We start from the raw sequence: 18,269 nt of genomic DNA on the forward strand, positions 1-18,269 counted from the left end.
AATCTGTTCATGATACATTGTGATTTTGACAATATATTTTCTCATGCGTTGAAAATTTAATAACCACAGTGTTTATTACTGAAAGAGCTTGGTCGCATTTAAAGTCACCAAACAGTTATTAAAAACATAAATCCCAGCACTGTAGCCAATTGTAATCTATTTCATTTAATGTAAAAAAGTGATTAGTACATTTTTAATTACGAGTATACAGACAATTCTCTATAATACCATGCGTAGGCCAATAGCAAAACTGTAGACAGTGTCAGTCAATTAGCAGCAATACAGTTTGGTTACCAGCGGGCCGCAATTAGCGGTTTTATAACTGAGTTGCTTCTTTTCTTGGTTTAAATCTTTTGGTGGTTATACAATCAATCTCTCTGTTTACGCGCCCACTTTTGCCCTAAGAGCGTCACCCAAGTCTTTCGGAACGCCAGTGACAGATTGGCAAATTACGCCATGTGTTCTGCGGACACAGCCTTTCGATTGGTTAAGAAGACCGTGTTCCCCCGCCCACATAGAAAGAAAGGCGACGGATTGGCTACCTCCGAACTTCTTAGGCCTTCATGCGCGTTCACATTTTCCGATTCTCGTAGCTACAATTTGGCGTAGGCCTTTCGATGCGCACGTGCGCGGACACTGCTGCTTTTCTCAAGATACGCAGTTTGCGTTCGATTAGGTCGGAGTGACAAAGAGAACGAGCACGGACCGACAGGGAAGGAATAAAAGCCAGATTTCGGGCTTGCGGTGTGGATTCTTGTCGGGTTTTCTTTACGGAATTGTAATCTGGATAGTTTTTAACACTCGGACCCGAGTTAATCGGATTCAGTTTTTATCGCCTGTGTGTATGGAGTTACGCGGAACTGAGAGGCCGAGGATTTCTGTCTTCAAATTGGGCAACTGGAAAATTCTCATTCGAATCGCTGGTTAAAGCCAGGGAGCCGCCATGGCTGGAGCTGCTGGATCGTTGAGTCTCCACCTTAGTATATGAAAAAAAAAAACCTCAGTTGTACGGTAATAAGAAGTCTAATACACTCAGATTCCTCGATTTTTGGAGGGTGCATTAGAGCTTTTTGTATTCTTGGGGTAAAATTGTACACAAGCTTTACAGGGGAGAACCGGCAGGTTGTGTTTGAGAGAAACTGGGAAAAGGCCAGTTTCATGACTAATTTGCTTGACAGCGTGTATTCGATATTTTATAAGTGAACTGAAATAAATACTAAAATACGAACAAGAGGAAAAAAATGATTTGAGAGAAAGATTGCCGGTGGACGGGAGAAGGTTGAGAGCCAGTTGAAGAATACGTTTGGGAAGGGTCCTCGGACGACGGAGTTGCTCCCCCCCCCCCCCCCCCCCCCTTTACAAATTCTATCTTGGAGATAAACGGGCCCCAGTGTGTCAAATTGGATATTATTCGTAAAACATAAAGCGCATTCATTACGAGAGACACGTTGGATTTTGGAAAGGAGTATGTCTGGCCGCCCTAGAACCACCTCCTTCGCCGAGAGCTGCAAACCAGTGCCGCAGCCATCCGCCTTCGGCAACACGAAAGTCAGCAGTGAGTATGGGGGTTGCAGACCCTGGTGGGAATTCACCGGCGAAGTACAATTCATGCGGTCGCAAAGGCAGCAGACCCGTCACCTGAGTTATCAAAATGTTTCCATGCGTATCGGCCCATTTATTTCATTAGCTGAGATTTCACCTTTTGGGTAAAGTATAACGTGACGTGCCCCGTTTTTGAGTTGGTCAGCGCGCTCCGCTCCGTTAAGGCCTTGCTGAGGAAGAGCTGGCACACGCAGTCTCCGATATTTGGCAGCGAAGCGGTCATCGTTGAGCGTCTAACGTCAGAGACGATATTGTTACAACAGTTGTAGCGACTTGAATACTTTTCTTTTTAGTTCAGTAACCTGTCCTTGGGCAAGACTTACGCAGCTTTTGAGGAATATATGCCACAAGTCGATCTGAAAGCTTGTAGAAATCTCTTCACAATCTGCCCAATCAACCCTTTGCCCTGTCGTGCACTGGATAATTTAAGGGTTTTTTTGTAAACAGTGAAGAAAGTGTTTTATGTGCCAAATGTTCTCATACAGTGCAATGATTAAGCAGTTTGAGCAGTCGTGTGAGACCAGTAGAGAAATAAAAAATTGTTCTAATAAAGAGACATCGCATAATTTGAGTTCGTTAAATGAAATACCGTTACACTCGGGTTTGGGAACATGGCACGCTTAGGACATGGTCAATATGAAGGCCTTATTTTAAACTGTATTAAGAGATTTAATCTTAGACAGATTAAACTTAACCAAACACAGCACACTACAATTAGTATTATATCTGACCGTTTTAAACACGTAAACTTAACCTGTGTGTAAGCGAGCCAGGAATGAGATGGACACGGCCGTTTGGGTTCTGCACCGGCTGTGGTGTCTCTGTTCTCCTTTCCTTCATTGTGTTAATGGAGATCTTTGCCTCCATCCAGGAGGCACTGCAGTTGCTGCTACTACAACAGTGGAGGTGTTCAAAAGACAACAGTTCTGCACGCAAGTGGAACCACATGAAGTGTGCCTGCTGTACAGTTATATTTCCTGACCTCTAAGTGGGTGAACTTGAGATGCTTAGAGTCCCGGTCCAGTTTTGATGATTGCTGATTAGAACTGCATAGATCAAGGTTCTATTTTAAGAGAGAAAACATTGAAATTGATTCAGGTGTTTGGGATTGCTATTTATGCTGTAATTTATTTATGGATGGAAGAGTAAAAAATGCATTGATACATTGTCCCTTTTATGCCTAGCGAGATATAATCACACCAGTAGAATTTGTAAGCGTGTGAGTTTGTTCAGAGCTCTCACATGAATTGCTCTGCCCAGTTGGATAACTTGTTTAGATCAATAGTTTGAGTGTGATTGTGTAGACATAATGCCATGTCCTCCTCATGGAATAAAAATGACCCCTTAATACTGTCGATTTGGTACATATGGTGTCACCTTTCACCATACTTCTTTACCATTTTTCTTGCTTGTGTGTGTGTGTGTGCGTGCACGCACTTTCTTGCAACCTCAGCACAACTCATTATGTCCTAGTGTGTAGGGAAGTGTTCCCACTTTTGTGGTGACTGGGTTCTATTCGATTTTTACAGTTATTCACATGTTCCTATTTCACCTTATGTTTTAAAGAATAAAGAAAATCGATAGCTAAAGCATGAAATGCATATTGGATTGCCTATTTATATATGTGAATAATGGTGTCATTAATAGTAATTTAATAGTATAAGTAACAGTGATAGTATAACCATTCCTGACTTATACCTACCCTGATTCAGGGTGTGCAAGTTAATGGATTTCACTAAAGCAGTAGAGTACATCTGTGGCCAATGAAGGAAATGAATCCATTTAAAAATTTTGTCCCATTGTTATTCTTAATTGTTATTATTTAACTACTTCATTGTTACCAAGCGGTATTATTACTGTGAAAAAAATAAAGTTCAAAGATGTTTAGGATCAATTTAAAGAGTGTTAAAGGCACAGCATAACTATTTTCAGCATGATGCCAACATGTTGCCTATTAAGAATGTGAAACACAAACAGAAACCTGCTTCAGTATTAATTTCAACCTGCTCCAGGATGTCTGTATAGTACACTTTGATCTTGTACCATTTCTTTTGGAGAATGCCCAAAAACGCCTCCTTAAGCTTGTAAAAATGAACCAGCCTTTGTTCTGCACATCACAAGTGGCTGAAACATGGAATCATTAGAGCCTAGCAGCAGGAAATGACTGCACCAGCCACACCAGACCATTGAATGGCACAGCACAGTGAAGCTGACTCCCTGCTACAATGCAAATATATCATAAATAGATAAGTGCAGTTACATAACATGGGGTTAATGACTAAAGTCTTTCAAAGTAACAGGCACAGAACCGCATCTTGAGTGGCCCCTCTGACTGCTGAGCAGAGCACATTATTCCCACCTTTAAAATTTTCCTGTTCAGCTCTGAATTACTCATTCCTTTTTTGTAGAGGTAATCTTTTCTTTTGCCCTCTTACTAACAAATCATTTCACTTAAGGCTACTTGAGGGCATTTATCTTAAGAGCTTAAAACCCATTGGAGAGCTCATCACTGCTCCTATGAACCAGGTGAGGGCCTGAAGCTTTATGTAAATACAGGAGCTCCACATAGAGGATTTCCCATGCATGTAAGTAGGGGAGCACTTCTCCCAAAGACCCCTCTTTTACTGCGTATTCACTGACAGAAATGTGTGAGGGGGCAGTTGTAGAGTCCCATAGGCAACACGTTCTCTTAAAGGAAGAGCCTATACGTTTTGTTTTTTTTGGGGGGGGGGGGGGGTTTACTGTACACAGCCGTATTCAGGCTTTTCCTCTTCCTCTTCTTGAGTTGCTTCTTCATGTGTTAATATTCACCTGTGGTAGTGGCCCATTCTGAAAAAGTGACGCTGCATGGAAAACCTTTCATTCTGTTTTGTGCATTTAAGAGTTATCAAACATCTGATTGTCACTGTGGTTACACATATCAGTATTCTCAGTAGCTGTGGTTTGTTCTTGTAGTCGAGACAGGACATGCTGTTATGTTTCTGCTGTTTTATGGGTAGAAGGAAGCAATGCAGAGGAATTAATCATGTGAGCTCATCATCATAGTAAATTGATTTTTTTTTAAAAAAAACCTTACCAGGAATGCACTGCACGCAGGTTGGTCCAGTTGGGCTAATGTCCAAGGTCAGAATGCCAGATGAGGGCTCTGTCCTGACATCAAAGATTTGATGCAACTACAAACTGTCTCAAATTCACGCCCTGCTTCCTATTCAACACTGTGGCTTTAACAGCAGCAATGTCAGCCACATTACTATTGTTGGATCTAATGCCTTTAAGTCCTTTAGATGACAATGTCTCTGCTTTTGGATATGGGGAGAGATACATGTTACTTTTCTCATTCATAATTACGCGTGTACACGCAGAAATGTCTGGGCAGGCTGCTTTGGTGGGCGGCAGTGGCGGCAGCAAGATCTGAAGTGGGAAGTGTGACTCGTCAGACTGCCTCCCCCAGATTTGTTTGCCGGAAAAGGCAGCTGTCCAGGAACAATGAGACCCTTGTTTAGCATTTAAAAGCTATTGCGCACCAACCGTCTCCTTGTGTGAATAGATACAAAGCAAATTTAACAGGATAAACCTGGTTTGTTTTGTGATCATGCAGTGGATTTTTTTTTTTCCTAGTCGATGCCTTTTAATGCCTTTTAGCTGTTTTGACCAAAAAAGAAAAAAGCAAAGCTGTGGTCCTGCTGCTAACTTTGGAATGCTCATGCTTGTTTGTTGGTGTGCCTGGTTTCATAAAACATTAGTACATTAGACTCAGTTTTTTAAAGAAGCAGCAGCAGGCAAATCTGTGCATGTAAAATGAATCATAGTATTTTTTCACATCTCTCTCAAGGGGCATGGCAGAGAAAGGCTTTGCTTTTCCTGTTTTCTCCATATGCTCCCTTTGTAATATGACTGAAAATGTTATCACCAGTTCTCAGCTGCAGTACACAAAAAATGACTTAAAAATAATCAGAATGGTTCTTATTATGGTTAGACTGAATGAAAAAGGTGTTTACTTTCAAACCTTTTATAATGTGCATGTCGGCTATACAACTCCACTTAAACCAAACTACATACCAAACTACAAAGGCCGTCAGGGAGTCATTCAGTGAGTAATTAGTAATTCTCAAGTCTCTCATTAGTTTAATCAAGGGTCCCTAACAATTAAGTGCATCAGGCACTAAAGATCTGCAGTGTCCATAGCCTTAGAGTCGATTTGTTTGCAGGCAGAATCATACTAGGTCAACTTCTTTTGGTCAGATATGCATTGCTGGCAGTAAGAAAGGGACCTTTGAGTACTAATGCTGAGTTAAGTGGGATTGGTCACAAAAACAGCTTCTACACCAGCACTATAAGAGTACAGCTTTGAGGTCTGGGAACAGTAGCCCTGGGTCCCAGACTGTGTGAGTCTGCTCTATGGCAGGAAGTAGTAGCATGGGGGATGGGGAATAAAACAGATCCAGAGAGGGTGTGGCACACGCGTGCACACACACACACACACACACGCACAGGCTGTGAGTAGGCTTTGTACTTACTGCAAGAGGAGGTAGGCTACCATATTTTTCAATCAGTCTTTCCCATCCACTATTGTTCCTTTGATCACCTAAAAGGGAACAATTAAAAATGCATGAAAAGAAATCTTAAAAATGTTAACATCTGGCTTGGATACGGTATTGAGTCTAAATCTAAGGTATGAGTAAGATAGAGGACCCTCAGTTGTGGTGTTGTGATAGGAGGTCAACACGCAGTATTTATTACATTTGAAACTGCTTTGTGCTTTTTCTACATTTTATATATGTATTATTTTATGCTATTTTAAAAAGCCAAATAGGGAACAGTAAAGGGCTTTAAGAAACCATTATGTTTTATGCTCTTTTCCAGTTCCCTAAAGTACTGTTCAGACAGGATGAGAAATCTTAATAAAAATTTCAGAGCAGTGACTGGCTACTTGATTTATGCATGGTTGTCACACACACACACACACACACACACACACACACACACACACACAAAAGTTTAGCTTTGCTACACATCATAACTACAAAACAACTACAAAATCACAACTTTTTTTCCCCCAAGCCAGCCAGGTTTCTAAGGCTGGCTCAGGCCTTTCCAGACCTGTTGCATTTTCTTTTTCCACAAGTATTGTCCTGGAAATTGGGACCTCTAAGTATTCGAGTTTACAATGGATTCCCATTATAAGTATGTCACTAATCACCACCAGTCACTGCGTTTGTCCGATGGATAATTTGCGGTTATTTTGACTGTTTTAGTGTTTCTTTTTTGTGTGGGCAAAACAGTAAAGGACATATTCAAATGCAGAAAGTTGGTGACAAGAGAGAAAGTGACACAAGGCTTACCCCAAGTGTGCAGAACCAATTAGCAAATCCCTGTGGCATTAAGCTGTCCCACCTGAACGATTCTGTAGCTCTGAGCATGTTTCTAAGTGTTCCGTGACCAATTGTGTTCATGTGTCTGGCTCTAGAGTGGAAAAGGGGCTATTACTACTGCACAAAATAATCTGTCTAGGGCTACTATGAACCAGTAGAATTACATATGTGTTGTAGAATTTAAAACATCGTAAAATTACCAGTTGTGTCACTCCTCTGAAAAGGCCCTTGGCAAGTAAATATGAAAGTTTATAGGCTAATGCGTTTATGCTTCCTTGAGCATTTCCATACTCAAGAGTAAGCACAAAAATTTGGATGTGATTATAAAAATCGAGGAATGTGATCAATAATTAATTAATTATCTGACCCCCACCCCTCAAATAAAAATAATCTGGTAGGTTTTAATAACTGAAATTGCTTAAAATTCTCCGTTAAATGTTGGAGTGAGCTTTTATGTTGTGCTGCACTATATAATTTGTTTATTATAGCGGAAATGAATGAGGCAGATACAGTATTGATGAGGTGGTGGAGTGGGTGTACACGGAGCAATGCTGTGCGATGAGCCGGTGCATGACTTCAAAAGGTAGTACTTAGGTGAGGCAGATGTTGGGTTTCTACTGCTGAGGGTGTGGTGGCTGGTAGAGAAGGACTGATTGCCCGGCTGATTTAAATACACCTAATTGATGTTATTGGGGTGGTGTTGGGTTACTGACTACACAATATTTTTGTCTTCCACAGTGTCAGATTAGGTGATCATGGTGGCATACGTTCTTGCCGTGTCTCGATTGGGAGGTCGGCAACACTATACCGTTAAAGATGAGCAATCATCGTTCATGCCCTTCCATGAGTTCGTAGATTATTGGGGAAGAGGGTCAAGAAGCTGTCAATCATGGCTACAGAACTCTACACGTGATACTGGCAGTTTTGTGTCCAGAAAAAGGAGGGAAAAAAAAAAACATTCCTGCATGTCACAAAGAGGACAGTATGGGCTGTCTATCCTTCAGAGAGAACCATGAATATGTCAAAATTAATGAATAATGACTAAACAATGAATATTGTCAAAAACATTTAAGTAAATGTAAGTAGATACCATGTGTGCACCTAAGAACACTCTGCCATCATATAGGTCAAAGTTAAAAAACACATAGAAGTTGTCAGACTAGGCAAGAAATACAAAAATTTCTGACATGCTAGATTTTTGTCAGGCTGTTGTAAAGCCTCCCAGACACCACATTGCTGTTCCTCGGTTAAGTCACACTACAAGTCTTGTTCTTTGTTCCCGATGTTCATAATCGGGCCCAGGACTGGAAATTTGTATCAAAATCATGTCAAAATTGGGCAGAATTTATGTAGTTTGACCATGGCATGAATTTTGTCAGAAGGGCGGATAATTAATAGTAGATGATGTCAAAGCAATAGATATTTAGCCAGAAAGGCTAGTTTGAAAGCACAGCAAATACATAGCATTATATAGAACAGTATCTTCTCCTGACTTAACTGCTCACAATACTGGCAATAGCAACCTAGATAAACAGATACATTGTTTCTCTCTGCAGCTTTAACAGTGGTCTAGTGAGGCAGTGGTAGCCTGGCGTGTGTGCTTTTTGGCTCACAATCAGAAACTTGTGGTTTTGAATCCCGGATCTACCGTGCAGCCACTGTTGAGCCCTTGAGCGAGGCCCATATCCCTCTTGGCGCTGTACGTTTTTCTTTCTTGTGGAGTCCACTTTGCAAGGAACAACTAGAACAATTGTAATACAATTATAGCGATGTAATTTCAATCTATGAGTTTGTCACCGAGAATTAAATCGCTGACAGCGCATTTATTTATTTGTAAACATACACAAATGTGAAAGAATAGGTACATTCCAGTCTCCATAATAATGGAAATATACAGCAAAGCCCTGACATCACTGAAGACACATGGGCCTTGAACTGGCAACCTTCTGATTACTAGTCAAGTACCTTAAGCACTGAGCTACCACTACTGTTATGGTGTTCTACAATTAGCTATTTTTGGTGCTATGGGAGTAACATTAAGCTATGATCAGTAATTCAATGCAGTTTTATTACATTTTGCACCATAAAGATAAATTAACACATCACGTTAGCCAGACCAAAAAAATAACATGAAATACAAAAGTTCATTAATTCACCCTGATGTAGGATATTGTTGAAAATGTAATGACAGGAGTTCTCTACTTGCTAAGGTCGCACTGGCCTTCATAACCTGTAACATTCCAAGACTGTGGGACATAGCATTGTTGTTTGTTGCATCTTAGAAACTCGAGGAGGACGTATTCATGAGCTTTTGACATCTGTATAAACCTTTCTTGTATGGTATTAAGTTTTGTGATTGGTGTTATCTTTATACACAACAACACTCAATATATGACATTGAGGAAAGCATTGTTAGGAGTGAGTCTGTTTGCCCTAATTCAGTGTGTGGCCAGTGGTTCAATTATCGCACACAGGTTTCGTAACAAACTCGCATACACAAATATTAGTCAAATTTTGAAGTCAGGTGATATAAATTAGCATTATAGAATCAGATCTGCTGCAACAACTCAATGAAAACTAATAATAAAAAAACCTGCCATCACATTCCACACATTCGCCTTCCCTCAGCCCCCCTGAGTGACTTAAAAGCTCAGTGGCCATTTTAAGAAGTCTGCAGTTTCCCTCGTAAAATGTGGAAAAAATTAAAGCGTAAGAGAATGCTTTTCTGCAAAGTTCTTTCAGGGGGAAATAACAAAGAGCATCTAAAATATTTTAATATATAGAGACTGTATGCGGATATGTCATGTTTGCCTCTTCAAAGACTTGGATATGGTGGATCATAGTTCAAATGTTGTTTTGGAACTACATGTGGTCTGAGCCTTAAACCTCTTCAACCAGCCAGCCACTTCAGTAGAGTATGGTGAATTCAGTCAGGTTTTAATGCTAGAAGCTTTTGTCAGACAGCATGAGAACTAAAGACCCGGTGTTGGTGGTAAAGTCTGAATGCTCGGCTCGTATGCCCAAAGCTCCACATGCAGGTGGGAGAGACTACAGGAGCTACATACTGGAGGATCTCTGCGGATGGTACAGTGTGATTATGATCTTGACCTGAGTGAGCAGCGTGGCTCCAGAGACGTCTGTATAGACGTAGAAACTGCAGTGGGTTCTTCTGCCAGAGCTGGTAATACTACTACATGCTCACTACATTTTCCTGTAGTGGGTTCTTCTGGCAGAGTTAAAATGCAGGTTGCCATTCCAACACAGACTGTTTTATTCCAACTTGACTTGTCGTCTTGCTGCTGGAACACACCCACAGACAATTAAATTTGCATGTCATTACATGAAGTTGAAGTACATGAAGTATATTTAATTCGAATGTGGTCCTGTTTAGTAATAATTAGCAGCACACACTTTGAGTAGTGCGCGTATAAATAGTGGTAAGTTATCTAACCCTGATTTCCCTCTTTGGAGAGAAATCTCAGATCATCTTCTGTTGCTATGTGATTAGGAACCTGTTAGCAAGTATATGGCTGGGAATCTATGTCTGTATCTCTGTTCTAAAATTATTTTTAAATCAAATTCATTTCCACTCAGTATGAACGATAGCCTCATTGTTTTTGTTCTAAAGTTTTGTGCATCTTTTCTAAATTATAGGGTAGGTGGTGTCCTGTTCCAGGCAACTCTCTCTCTCTCTCTCTCTCTCTCTCTCTTTGTCTCTCTCTCTCACTCTATTTCTCTCACGCCACATGCTGCCTGGTGACCACTGGATAACCCTTGTTGCTTAGACAATTAATTTGTTAGTCACAGACATAGAGAGAAAATAGCTAGAGAGAAGTAATGAGATGCAGAATAGTTTGCTGATGTCTGGGCAGACAGGGGTGCCTGGAGGGAAGAACATTGGTACATTTGTGTGTGTTTGTGTGCGGGTGTGTGCGCATGCGCGCGTGTGTGTGTGTGTGTGTGTGTGTGTGTGTGTGAGAGAGAGAGAGAGAGAGAGAGAGAGAGAGAGAGCGCTCTGTTGTCTGCTGATTAGATTTATGTGTGTGTGTTTGCTCTGGAGCCTGTTTATTATCTGCGTGTTTGTGTGTGTGCGTGTCTGTGTGTGTGACAACACTGTGTCTGTAACTGCCATGAAGTTAAATACTGGCTCTCTGTTAAATAGCAGCACAGATTTGCAGTTACACTAGAGCAATAAGAAATTACCTCAGAACTTTACTTTTACTTCTGTGTTTCTATCTCGCTTTCCTCTGTTGTTTTTATTTATTTTTCTTTTCCTTTCCTTCTACCTTCTCTTCTGTGTCTCTTCTGTCTCCGGCTTTAAACGCTGAGGAAGATGTGGGTCATCTGGCGAGCAGGTGGGAGGCCAAAAGAAAAGAGTCTCACACACACACACACACACACACACACACACACACACACACACACACACACTCGTGACCATGTGTTCATCAGCACACTTAAAGTGGCACACACACCCATAACCCATGTTCATGAATTTCATGAATGTGTCAAGCACACACACACTTACTCTGTCTGACTCTTCATACTTTATTTATAGGATGCACAGGATTAAACGCTGGCTTCTGAAGAGTGATGCAGTCAGGCTGTCCTCCTCAGTGAGAGATGCTGCGATCTGATTGGCTGTGCAATGGTTTTCCCATTCTAAGAAAACATCTGCCTCCTGCCTTTCTCTCTCTCTCTCTCTCTCTCTCTCACACACACACAAAATTAATCAATTGTTCTGTCTTTAATGGCATTGCCTGGTAAAGGTAAATTGTCTTCTACTAATTGTTGGTGTTCCAGGGACTCTGCAGGAGTTTAAAAACCTTTCCACACAGGATCTGGCTTTCCATAAATTTCACAGTACCACAACTAGGCATCAGTATCATCAAGTCTGCGACTGTGATTTGAAACTGATAATACTTTAACCTCATCATCCCTGCCACATTGCTGTTGCTGTGAGATGTAACTAGATGAAGAAATATACTATGATGATAATACATTGTGTGGGATAAGAGTTTAAGGAAAATTGTACAAATTACATTTACTGACATTTCAGATATCAAATTTTTCTTGACTTTTGAGTAGAAATGTGTTTACTTTGTGGTATTGTGTGCGTGTGAGTTTGTGCGTGTGTGTGAGGGTGTGTGATTGAGAGACAGAGAGAGTGTCATTACCATTACTCTGCTCCCCAATTAATAACGAAGCCATTCATGTTTGTGCATTAAAATGAGGGGAGTGAAAGAGAATCTGTTTGGAAGAGTGACATTACTAAAGGTGTAGAACGTCAGTGATTGCCCCTACCCCTGGCCATCTCTGCTTCTCACTCTCGGTGTAATGGGTTAAACACTCAGCTGACAGAAAGCTTTTTGAACTCTCGGTTCAACCTGTGGGCCAACTTTGACCTTTTCAGAGACTCCATCTGTCACCATATCAGCTGTTCATTTTAATCTTCAGCTGGGAAAAGGTTCCTTTAATAGGGCTAATGCACCTCTTCTATGTGCTTTACTGTTTTATTTGTTAACCTGATTCCAGCACTGTCGAAACTGGTGGTTCACTTATTTGGCAGTATATATTTAGACACTGTGGGAATAGAGAGATTTTTAAGAGAAGTTAGAGAAGCAAAATTTTTCAAAAGTTGTTTGTAGTGTCAGCAAAGACATCCAATACCATCCAAACAGACAAAACAAATATGTGTGATGTTGCTGTGACATGAAATTGTTGCTCTGGATTCAATTTGGAAATTGCGCTTAATGGCTGATCTTTAGTTTTGTTTCACCAGTTCTTGGTCAGTGGTTTAAACCGCAGGCCAAAATTACAGAAGCAAACAGTGGTTCTCTGAAATGGGGATAATTTGACAGAACTTTACTATGTAACAGGATAACACTTTGAAACCTTGTCAGAACTACTTAGATAGGAAATAACACTATGGAAAATAGTCTGGCCCCAATAAATCTCTCACTAAATCAAACTGCTATGCGATGATCCACTGGTCTAAAAGTGCTTCATGAAAAACCTATAAAGGATTAGACCATATAGCTGTTGAAAGGTTGCCTCAGATATGGCCGGCTATCATAACAACTAAAGGAGGACATTTTGTTGAATGTAGAATTAGTAAAAACAAATTAAGAATCATATTTGTTCTATGTTGATAAACTTATTGTTTATTTTCCCTTTAAGTGTAGCTATGGGTCTGGGTAGAAGTACTTGGTCCCACACCAGCCTCTGGAGCAAACCGGAATGGCTTATTCCGACACACTCTGTGTTCTACGGTATTTTTCACAGGAAAAGTCAGTTTATTTCAAATTGTCTGCATGCATTTAGTCTATGCGAATCATATGAGATCTGCTGTCAGCAGTTTTTACTGGATCTACAAGCAGGGTTTGTCTGGTTGTATTGATCTGGTGGCGGTCCATCACTTACGGTTGGCTTTGGGTGCACGTGCATCAGATGTGTAAGAGCGGCACTGTGAGTGTGTGGCCTGGCTTTGTGTTGAATTGGCTTCTGCAGGCCTTTTGATGGAGAGATGAAAGCATGTTAAGCCTTTGATGAAACAGCTCATCGGTTAATATAATAAAGCAGTTCACAAATGGTTTAGCAATTCTGATTGCACTCAACGTGGACATACATTTTACACACATACACAAAACACATATTTGCTTTGTGTGTTGAAACCTTAATATTTAGCATGTGTATGTATTTGTGTGTGTATTGATTCCAAGACCATATGTGACATGAGTCACTCAGGTTAGCAAGCGTCTGCTCTGCCGTGCATCACTTTCTGTCTGTTTTCTGTCTGTCTGCAGTCTGCGCGCCTTTCTTTTACACCCCCTTCTTTATCTTCATGTTATTTCTTTCTTTGTTTCCATGTCCCTCTCTTGCTTCACACCTCTTCTGGGGGGGGTCTTTAGAAAATACCCTGTGTCACAGCCAGCACTGCTAAAGGGGGGGGAGACGTTGCGTCAGTGGAAAAAGAATCGTCTTACAGCCATGTCAAAAAAGTACACACACACACGCGCGTCATGGCCTGTGGAGTTTAAAATTCACTAGTTGAGCTGACAGGGTTTGAGTGTTATGTTATGTGTGTTTATGTGTGTTTGCAGTTCTATGCTGTTCATATGTGTCCCTGTGACCATGTGAGCACCCTGGGGGGAAGGGGAGGAGGGGGATTATGGGTGAACTGGGATTCAGGGGAACTGGCTCCAGCTTAGCCAGGTGATAGCCTGAATAGCTTACATAACCAGTCAGACAGCATGTTGGCACTAGACCTTGTCCTTTCTGCATACATCATCCTTTCTTCCATTCTTTATATATTTGTAAATACTTTTGTATGCTGTGCTTCAGTTAAATGGGGTCAATTCTGACCCCAGAATTGTAGATTGTAGGTCAATATCACCCTTAACCGATACATGTGTATATGTGTGTGAATGTGTGTATGAATGTAGTATGTGAGTGGATGGGTTGGTGGTGTGACTTAAGCAAGTGGGACAAAGCATCTCGAAAAGGTCTGTGTTTCCATGGGAACTGTCAGGAAATGGCTGGATCAGTGTATTGCCACACAGCTGGGCATGTTTGGCCAAATTTCAGGTTCAGGAGGAAAAGGAAGAAAATTTGTGAGTGTGTGTGAGTGTGTGTGAGTGTGTGTGTGTGTAGGCATGAGGGCATGACTGTGTAAGCAGTGTACACTTCTGTCTCACACTGAAAAATACTCATGCTATAGGAGAGATTTAAAAGTTGATACCGTGATAATTTATCATTGTAAAGCTAGACAAGTTGTTTTGCAATTCACCTTCCAGACTGCCTCCTCTGCAAAGGTTGGCTGAATGTTTTTTAAATGTACATGGGTTTACATTGCTGAGCAGGTCTGATTCAGGGTCTTTACTGGGTTGAGTAAATGGCAAGGTATGGTCCTCCAGAGTGGATGCAGAGGCTCTGGTTAACCTTTAACAAAGTGAACAAGGACTTTGAACTGCAGTCTGGAACACAAAGACACTAATCTGAACCAGCATTGCTAGCTGCTGATGCCACACACACTCATGCAGGCTGGCTTGCACACACACACACACACACACACACACCTCAATGAATGACTTATGGAGAACTGCGAAACTCAATACAACAATACGGTAAAATAAAGTATAAATGTGATATAAATTTTATAGGCAGACATTAAAAGTACCATAATATACCGCGTATTTTATAAAATTTTATTCTGTAGTGCTAAAAGAATGTTTAACCCTTCCAAATCCTCCATAAGGTCCCGTATATCACATTTAGGCTTCTTCACAGGCCTCTATTCTATAAAGAATGCAAGACAGTTGAGAGACAGTTGTCAATGGCTTACAGACATCACAATGTTGAGCCAGTCTGTTTCCTATAGACATCATCATATGCCAGTTAGGTAGACTTCACTCATCGCTAGTACATATGCCCTTGACTTTCTACAATAACCAATAAATGTTTTATGTTCCTTTGCCCAAAATATCTTATGCTGACTGGCTCGCTGGATTGCGTTTCCAGGAGCATGCAGGGTTTTAGGGAACCCGCTGTATGCCGTGTCCGCAGTCGGCTGGGTTCTAATCTCTTAACTCTTTTGAGCTAAGTTCCTTGACTCTTCCACTTTTTGTACATCAGATCACTCCAGGGCAACGCCTTCTCCTGAGTGATACGCTCTTCTTAGTCACCGAATTGCTCTGACATGCCCCACTCAGGAAGAATGAGCCTGGCTAATTGATTCTGCTTGTGTGCACTGTTAGACTGACTCCTTCGCTCCTCTTCTTTGCTGAAGGAGACAAGGATGGCAGCAAGGTGACAACGGTGGTGGCGACCCCAGGCCAGGGGCCTGACAGGCCGCAGGAGGTCAGCTACACGGACACCAAGGTCATCGGCAACGGCTCGTTCGGCGTGGTCTACCAGGCCAAGCTCTGTGACTCAGGAGAACTGGTGGCCATTAAGAAGGTCCTGCAGGACAAGAGGTTCAAGGTGAGATTCACGTGAAAGGTCTGATGTAAAATATGGAACAACACAGAGGTGTTCCTAGATCAGTCTGGCTTATGGGTTCATAGTAATGAAGTGTGCTCCCACTATTTGCTGATGTTTTCATGATTTTAGATGGTGCTCTTGTTCTCTGTGGTGAACATAGTCTGATCATAAATGACACACAGAGAGAAGCAGTAGTAGCTCAGACAAGAATCACACCATCTTTCCTGAACATTGAGAGGAAGGTGGGGCCAAGCGCAAGCCGCAAGCTTTGTGTAGACACTATGGCCACGGGGGACGACCGCAGTGAGTCAGTCCAAATTAGTTTCGCAGACTGCCGTGAATAAGATCATATCCACTTTGACTTTAACCAGAGAGTCTGAGGGATGTTTTGATTGGCAGTTGTCTTCTCTGCTACACATTCCTTTTTTAGGTGTGTGTGTGTTTGTTCAAACATGTTCATGCATGTTTGTCGTCTGGTGTCACTTTGTCAGGTCAATCAGGGTTACGCTGACTGTGTTAGACATGGCTCAGAGCTCTTCACACTTTCCCTGCCTGACATATTAAACTCATCAAACCGCAGTCACATCAAGCCCTGTCAGCATGGCAACCTCATCATTCACTCTCAGCCAGCAGACTGACACTTGCATTTCAGAGTACTCACTTGCTAATAAAGTGTGCTTTTCTAGTGTGGCACATACACATACCTTTCAATCCTGTCTGATCTTCATCAGGTTAAATCACATTCAGCATATTGAAACAATATTGGGATCTTTGTGTGAACCCTGTTATGTAAACATGGGACCACAACACAAGGACGCAACTACAGCTCGAAACACAAAATTAAAGGGATATAACAGTGTAAAGTAAGCTTTTTAGTAATCATTGCAAATGTTTTTAAGGTAAACAATGACGGAAAATGAAGGAATTACAACATATTATATTAGTCACCTTATAAAATGGTTTCATGTCAAATTATTGGTTCAGTCCTCGTTACAGTTACACTCTAATAGAGCTCTTAACCATTTCTTATGTATGTCATCATTTCTTCTCTTAATATTGATATTAATGATTTGCACAAGGCACAGCTGTAGTGTGGTGTGTCTTCAAGAAATGTAGAGGCACAGGGATTTGATGGCCCTGATTATGGATCCAACTTCTATGTTCATCAGTCTCGATTTTTGTGATTTGCTGTAACTGGATTTGCAAGGTTCACTAATACACCTACTTACTAAAACACCTACAGTGTTTTAACTCTTGTATATGTTTGTTTTGTACATCGGCCTGGTGTTACTGCACAGTGATGGACCTATGTATACATGAGGATTAGGCAAGCGTCTTAATGGCGTCTGAATGTGTTATGAGTGATTCCTACTTTGACCTGAACAACACTTGTGTTTATAAGCTATTTCTGATCAAATATTTATTGAAGAGCACTATGCAGAGTACCAGCCTTTACTTTATGTGAGCTGTTGATATACACACGCATTCACATACATGCACGCGGTGCACACGTGCACGCGCACACACACAGACACCAATCCTTTGTCTTGGAAGTCCTACAGGCATTCCAAGCTTCATTCTGAAATAAATAGTCTCTACCAGCAAAGTAACACATCCACTAAAGGCTAAACGCACACAAGAATTCCCCTAACAATTTCTGACTCAATCAGTCTATCCTTCTGCTTCATTGACTGTTGCTTTGAACAATTCATACTGGATGACTTTTGATCATCAATGATTCCAACAGGAATTATTTTAATAAGCCAGCTTGGCATTTGCCTTACCACTGTGAAGGCACAGGAGTCTCTCTCTCTCTCTTTCTCTTTCTCTCTCTCTCTCTCTCTCTCTCTCTCTCTCTCTCTCTCTCTCTCTCTCTCTCTCTCTCTCTCTCCCCTCTAACTCACTTTCCCTCTGTCACAGTGTAGGTGGTGTGCTAAATAAAGTCTTCGTATAAGCCAGTGTGGCTCAGAGGGCTTGTCCGTCATCAAGAATGGGTTGCCATGGTTGCTGTGGTTCCGGCCCATTGCGCCTGTTCTATTCCTGTCCTCTTGCCACGTACAAAAACTGACCCAGACCATCTTTGGGTGCAGCCTGGTGGGGTCGGTGTCGGGGGGACCCACTGCCATAAGGCTGTACTTAGTACTGGCCCTGTCTGAAGGGATTTGTATGACTACCATTTGTGGCACCTTACACTGATTCATGACGAGAAACCACTCAAGAAACGAGGTTTCTCACACTGGGACGGTGTACCCTCTATCCAAAACATCAAACTTCTGAAAATATCAAAGTGGAATGGGAGAAATTCCCTGTGAG

At 41.5% G+C, this 18,269-nt stretch overlaps 1 protein-coding gene across 3 annotated transcripts in view; it reads left to right on the plus strand.

Annotated features, from left to right (window-relative positions):
- The first annotated feature begins 1,365 nt into the window (after positions 1-1,365).
- gsk3ba (glycogen synthase kinase 3 beta, genome duplicate a) overlaps positions 1,366-18,269 on the plus strand; it is a 29,148-nt gene continuing 12,244 nt past the window's right edge. For all 3 annotated transcript variants that reach the window (XM_027011895.2, XM_027011897.2, XM_027011896.2), the window contains exons 1-2: positions 1,366-1,555; positions 15,763-15,956. In XM_027011895.2, coding sequence (XP_026867696.2) covers positions 1,468-1,555; positions 15,763-15,956 — 282 coding nt within the window. In that variant the 5' untranslated portion in view covers positions 1,366-1,467. The remainder of the gene's footprint in view (positions 1,556-15,762; positions 15,957-18,269) is intronic.

The sequence above is a fragment of the Electrophorus electricus genome, chromosome 2 (assembly GCF_013358815.1).
Source record: "Electrophorus electricus isolate fEleEle1 chromosome 2, fEleEle1.pri, whole genome shotgun sequence".
Classification (NCBI taxonomy): Eukaryota; Metazoa; Chordata; class Actinopteri; order Gymnotiformes; family Gymnotidae; genus Electrophorus; species Electrophorus electricus.